Source organism: Stigmatopora nigra, chromosome 21, assembly GCF_051989575.1.
Source record: "Stigmatopora nigra isolate UIUO_SnigA chromosome 21, RoL_Snig_1.1, whole genome shotgun sequence".
NCBI lineage: Eukaryota > Metazoa > Chordata > Actinopteri > Syngnathiformes > Syngnathidae > Stigmatopora > Stigmatopora nigra.
Genome location: NC_135528.1, coordinates 8,868,415 through 8,874,788, shown reverse-complemented (window position 1 = coordinate 8,874,788; position 6,374 = coordinate 8,868,415). Strand labels below are relative to the sequence as shown.

The 6,374-nt window shown below is 47.5% G+C and overlaps 1 protein-coding gene across 1 annotated transcript; it reads right to left on the bottom strand.

Annotated features, from left to right (window-relative positions):
* Positions 1–259: 259 nt before the first annotated feature.
* Positions 260–5,883, bottom strand: LOC144214760 (protein MTSS 1-like). Its single transcript, XM_077743399.1, has 14 exons — positions 5,607–5,883; positions 4,400–4,461; positions 4,038–4,111; positions 3,517–3,601; positions 3,351–3,442; positions 3,191–3,265; positions 3,069–3,080; positions 2,839–2,996; positions 2,669–2,776; positions 2,514–2,605; positions 2,113–2,326; positions 1,894–2,019; positions 1,658–1,814; positions 260–1,589 (listed from the first exon to the last, which is right to left on the bottom strand). Exons 1-14 carry the CDS (start codon positions 5,673–5,675, stop codon positions 1,081–1,083), a joined length of 1,833 nt encoding a protein of 610 aa, XP_077599525.1. The 5' UTR covers positions 5,676–5,883; the 3' UTR covers positions 260–1,080.
* Positions 5,884–6,374: the final 491 nt, after the last annotated feature.

Genomic DNA, 6,374 nt, shown 5'->3' with positions numbered 1-6,374 from the left:
ACACGGAGACTGGACTTTCCAGCCAAAATCTAGATGAAGGAAGATGGAGGCAGAGCAGAAAATGAGGCGAAGAAGTCAATGACTCCACCAAAGAACGTCTCAATTGCTCTGGGGCAAGGCCATTGTAAGAAGGAAACCATAAACCACCTGAAAATTTGCAACTGGACTCAGGACTTTTATCAAATTAAGACTAAAGCAACGAGTCTAGATGCTACCAGCTAGCCTAACTAGCATGTACAGCAATCACACGGACTCACTGGACTGGACAAACTTTTTTAATTTCCGTATCGAACAAAGTGGCGATGATTGCCGAGGTACACTTTTAGAGGCTCGTCCTATTCGGCTTCATCTGCCCGACGCATCAGCCACACGGTGGACAGAGTCTGCTGTAAAGCTAACTGGTAGCAAAAGGTGAACCCCACCTGTCCTCGGAGACAGCTAAACGTGCTGGAAAGGCCGACACGGGTCCATGAATGTGAATGAGGATTACGTTTGAGAACACTGAAATGAACACATAGGTTAGCATTGACTTAATAACAGCAAGGCAGTTAGCGGCTAACACATGGAAACGGACTCTCACAAGCTTTCTGAGCTTTTACATTCTAGTTTTGTAGCACTTCAGCTTGGACTGGAATATCGTTGACATGACACTTGATGCTAGCCAGACTAATTGTTAGCTTCCATTTTGTACATTGTTAGCTTCCTTATGTAGCTTCTTATATGAAACTTGCTTCTATTTCTGTCTACGAGACCTTTGGGCCGCTATATATATACAAACAATTAATGTATTCATAACATGTCAGCATTAAAAAAAAAATCAAAGTCCACCTGACTCGTCTTCCCAAAAAATGAAAAATGAACCCAACCCAGCAAAAGGGCGACTACGTGCGAAAAATTCAGTTCGAAGGCAAACTCCAGCTATTTCGTCATCACTTGAAGCAGATTAATACGACGCTAGAGCAAATTTTGGCACTTGGAGAGAAAAACCTAGTCCGTCTTGTTCCCACAAAAACTGCGGCAGTATTGTTGAAAAGAATTGGTGGAAAAGTCTTGGAAAGCGCGGCGCAAAATCCATCCGCTTCAGTAAATCCTGGGTGCCGATCGGTCGTCGGTGGACGTCCTCTTCAGCCTGACGCCCCGCCGGATGGTGACCAGGAAATCTTCCGCGCTGTCCCCGTGCTCGGTTTCCTCCAGCACCTCAGGGAGGGGGCGCCGTTCCGGTTCGGAGCCCCGTCCCAGATCCGAGTGAGGCGAAAAGCCCACGGGGTTCCACGAAAGGTGACCGGCTCGGTCCGGAACAGTTGGCGTCTTGACCGGGACCATGGGCGGCTTGATGGGGATGGGGCCCGACGCCGCTCCACCCGAGGGACGTCGCAGGCTGGCCTTAGAAGACGGAGTCCGCCGGATGGTGGCCACGCCCGAGCATACCGCCGATGGGCCGGGGAGAGCGCAGGTTGAGGTGGGACGCTTGGACGGGAACGAGCGGCGGAATGACTGAGACGGGTCACCGGGCCGGGGCGCAGCGGGCGACCTGTCCATGTCCAGTTTGGGGCGGTTGCCTTCATAATTGACGGCGCAGAAGTCTGCATCTAAAGAGACGCGGTGACAGTTGCGTGAGCGACCCGAGACGAGTATAGCCCTCGGGGAGGGCACCCACCTTGCGTGGGTCCCGCGTCCTCAGAGCAGCATGGTGTGTTGGTTTGACTGCTGTAGCCGCTTGAGCCCTGGAGCGAGTCCCTGCTGGATCCATGGAAGTCCAAGTGGAGACTGCGGGCCAGGGCCTTAGCCAGCTCCACGTGGGCCTCTCTGTCCTCCTATGTATGGTCAAAAAATGACATGTGAAAAGCGGAATAAAGTAGACCGGAGCTTGTCATAATGATTTGAGTGAAAAACCTTCAAAGATGTCACAGGGGGGCTTCCTTTGCCCCCTTGTAGCTCCTCTCCCGGGGGATCAAGAGTGTCCCTTCTTTCTTTGCCCTTTCTCAGGGTGGGATCGTAGACGCTTGCTTTGGCCCAGTCCTGCAACACAAGCATTGCCAATGGGTGATGTAGAGAGATTAGCGTGATGCTATGCTAAACAGGAGGTCGGGGTTTGGAGTAACGCGGATACACCTGTGAGAAGTCAGGAGGCATAGGAGAGGGAGACTTGGACTGCGAGGCATCCTGTGAGATGAAGCCCGAGTCATGGGACGACACGGAGGACAGGCGGGCCGGCGTCTGCGGCGGCAGGGCCGAGGAGGACGGCCGGTAGCGGAAGTGGGAGGTGGGCGAGTGGCAGTGTGAGCCGCTGGAACGGGAGTCGCTGCTGTTCACGCTGTTCAGGCTGCTGCGGGCGGAGTCCAAACACATTGCCTCGTTATTAGATATCGCCACAAGAGGGCAGCGATGTTAGTTAAGGTGAAAGACTTTGAATCCTTTTTAAATGAAGGATATACAGTTTATATTTTGTTTCCTTATATGTTCTGCTTCAAATTCATCCTTTGGGGGCAAATCCGGTTTCCACGGAAACCAACCTGCACATGCTGGACTTCCTGGAGGTACTGGGAGATGAGGGCGGAGTCTGATAGGACCACCCGCACTCTGATGCCTTCAGGTCGACGATCACCTATGAGGATGACATAGTTGAAGACCGAGAAGGAGTTCACGGAAGAAGAATGTCCGCGAATACCTGCTCACTGGACGGGGGCAGCTTGTGAGGATCCATGGTCAACATCTTCAGGTCGTCGTTCAGGGTCCGAAGGTGACTGATCTCGCCGAGCATGGACATTTCCTCTTCCTGGCAATCAGAAGATATTAGTTGGCCTAAAAAAAGTAGATTTCTACTGCGTTTGAACCTACCACCACAGGCCTCAACATGGCCACCACGCAGCAGAAGCGACTCCTCTCCTCCACCAAGGCTCGCCTCACCGCCTGCTTCTCCGCCTCTTCCAGCAAGAAGTACTTGTCGCTCACTTCTTGTTTGGCGTTGTCCAACTGCGGCTGGATGTCCCCGCGGCCTGGAACAAATCATCATCATCATCATTCAGTGTCATGGGACTTTTCAAGTCAAATGAACTTGTGTTACTTACCAAACAAATCGGCTGAAATGGCAGTCGGGGACAACGGTGCAATTGGTCGGATAAGACAAACAAAAAATGGAGTGGATTTTAGAATTTCCTGAACCGTGATCGGTCGGGATCTTTTTTCAGACCTTTCTTGGCTTTCTTCTGCAGTTTCAGAGTGTCGGAAGATCTCTTCTTGATCTCCTGGCGCGCTTTCTTGTATTCTGAAAACAGCAGTTATAACTGGGTATATGTATACACTGTAAAAATATGGCAGAACATGTGAAAATGTCGTTTTCATTTTTGTACCTTTGGCATGGTCCTTGTCCAAAGTGTTGGCCACTCTCTTCCACTCCTCCATCTGTTCTTGGAGGGGGTTGATTAGGCAATCCAAAAACAACCTGCAAACGCACACACTATGGTAAGTCTGCCATTGATGTCCATAGACGTCCATGGCACAGAAACAACCACGTACGTGGAAAAATGTCGAAGTTTAGCCTCGATGCTGCGGTGCCTCATGCACATCCTGGTGAGAGCTGAGCCAATGTCTCTGGTCGCCCCTAGCAACGACATCAAACTTGTATGAGTTTCATCTCCTGTGTTTCTTTTGGTGACCCAGATGTTTGTGATTGTCATAAAACACTGTCTATGTATTTCAAGCCCGTGTTGTTGTGTGTCCATAGCAAAAGCACTTAAGTAGAAAACAATTCAGTGGCAAATATTCAATCCGTTTCTATTAAATCTGGTCAATTCAAACAAATTGAACATCTAGCGCTGTCAAACAAGGAATCATGGGCAAGTTGTCATTAGCAATTTGTTGGTTTGGCATGACTAGCGCTGTCGGGGTGCGGCCATGATGTCGCTACTGTTGCTGCATTGCACCACTGACACTTCCCCCCATCCCCACTGCCTTGCCCCTCCTCCCTCTCCTTACTTTTCAGTCAAACTGTATATTTTTGTGGCTAATAAGGTTGTAAAAACGAGCACTCCCCCTACCTCGGCTGCCGGTTGCCATGTCGGCCACCTTCTGGAAGGCATCCAAGAAGGCCGCCACCGCCACCACCGTGCTCCTGACAAACGCACAACATGGCACGTGGTAGTAGTAGTAATAGTAGTAGTAGTAGTAGTAGAGGTGGTAGTAGTAGTAGTGGTAGTAGTAGTAGTAGTAGTGGTGGTAGTAGTAGTAGCAGTAGTGGTAGTAGTAGTAGTAGTATCAGTAGTGGTAATAGTAGTAGTAGTAGTAGTAGCAGTAGTGGTAATAGTAGTAGTAGTAGTAGTAGCAGTAGTGGTAATAGTAGTAGTAGTAGTAGTAGCAGTAGTGGTAGTAGTAGCCTCAGTTGATGATAAGCGGAGCTTACCTGAGCTGCGACTGCAGTTTGCTGGCCTTGTTGACAAAGTCCTCCCACACAGGATGACTTCCCTACCGAGCAAAGACAAGAAGAAGAAAGTCGAGGTCATGACTTGAGAATTTGTTGGCTTTTTATTCCTCACCAAACTTTTCCTCAAAATAAATCAAGATGAAAGCCTTCTTGTGTTGATTTACTGACAAATAGCTCAATATTTTGCTACTTCTCGTGTCATTTCACCGCTTGATGTCACCCATATTTCAAGTATTTACTTAAAAAAATAAGCTAATATCAAAGAGTCAGGTGGTTATAATGAATCCCACCTGAATTTAAAGCACAAAAAAACCTTCCCTCCACCCCTCTCCAGCTGCGCTGAGCTGCATGGCCGACCGTCGCCATGGCAACACTGCAGAACGGCAACCAGCGGGGAGGCCGTTTTGCTACGTTTTTCCACCTTTGCCAGTCTTGCATCCTGTCGTCCTGATTACACTAGCTTGTGCGTGAATTCTTTTCAGAGGTTGCGGCCCAGTCTTTGTGTGGGAAAGGATGGCGAGAGGAATGGCAGGCCGGCCCTCGCCACATCACAGGACATAAATTGTTACCGTGGCAACAGCAGCGGTCCCAAGGACCTCGTGGAATCCATCCATTTCCCGAGATTTTTTCTCTCGCTCGCCATCCTAACAAAAGTTCACTCCACATGTCTCAAAATTGCTGGAAAACAGCAAGCGGTTGAATTAAAATGCCCAAACGAACCAATCGGGTCGTGTGTTTCCACGTTGCCGGGTAGAATTATATGATTACAACCTTCCCTTATGTCATCCTCGCCCGCTTGAAAACGAAAATATTAGATTAAATAGCACAAGTAAAATTGGATGTAAATAAGGAGAGCACACGGGTGTTAAACTGGTGGACCGGGGGCCAGATCTGGCATCCCTGTGAAAATAAATGGTGAACACAAATCCATTTTTCCTGCTCAAATATTGGCAGTCTATCTTAATTAAGTCACTTGCTGTAGCATTCTGAGGCACCTTTCAGGGGTTATATGAAAGATGCTTAGAAATAGCTGCCTATTATTATGACCACTGTCCCTTAAAGGGGAAAATAATAGGATTGGATGCAAAGAAGGGCGTGGCAAATTGCTAAAACCTCCAGCTGCTATGAACCTATGCACAGTGACGTCATCACGATATTCCATAATTGCAATGATTATGATGATTACCTTCAAGTCTGCTATAACGTTCTGGAAGAGTCCCCCCAGCGCGCTGCACTCCCTTTCCATGCTCGCCATCTTAAGTGCGCGCCTGGCCCCTCCACAATAAAATTGACAACAAGAAAAATGTGCGCGCCTGGTCCCTCCACAATAAAATTGCCTAGGAGAAAAATAAATGATTTAAAAAATGTACAAAAATAAAAGAAGAGTCCCAAAATCCTCGCGTACGGAGTCTCATTGTTTGGGATGGAGAGGTCGTGGAGGAAACCTGAATCACACACACCATACTGGAAATTAATTTCAAAAAAACGGTTCAAGTTAAATGTGTGTTTCCATGGCAACTGCTGATGGCTTTGCTTCTTGTTTGGTGACGTCACTAGCGAAAGGTACGCTGGAACAAGAGTTGCAAGAGAATCAACACCCCAAAATGTAATTTAAAAAGAAATACATTTAGTATGCACACGCTCAAATGTAATTGCAAGAACAAAAGTTTATTCAGGCACATTCAGTGCTTACTTCAACGTAGACACGGACACGTACCGGATAAAAACTACAACGAGAACGTGTCACATTAACAATTGACATAAAAGAAACAAATACAAACTATAAAGTTCCCAAGTTTATATAAATAATCTAAAACAACACCTTGACCACGTTTTATTTAACTACTATTACTTAATTAACATATGATGTATGTCTTAACCTTAACCACTGTTACACACAGAAACAACATTTTCCTGGACAAATTGAACTATGAATGACCTATTAAATACTTTC

Coding starts and splice junctions, on each gene's coding strand:
- LOC144214760 (XM_077743399.1), bottom strand. CDS start 5,675: ATGGCGAGCATGGAAAGGGAGTGCAGCGCGCTGGGGGGACTCTTCCAG. Junction 3,266..3,350: donor GGACAAGGACCATGCCAAAG/GTACAAAAATGA, acceptor TGCTGTTTTCAG/AATACAAGAAAGCGCGCCAG. Junction 2,327..2,513: donor AGGAAGTCCAGCATGTGCAG/GTTGGTTTCCGT, acceptor CTCCGCCCGCAG/CAGCCTGAACAGCGTGAACA.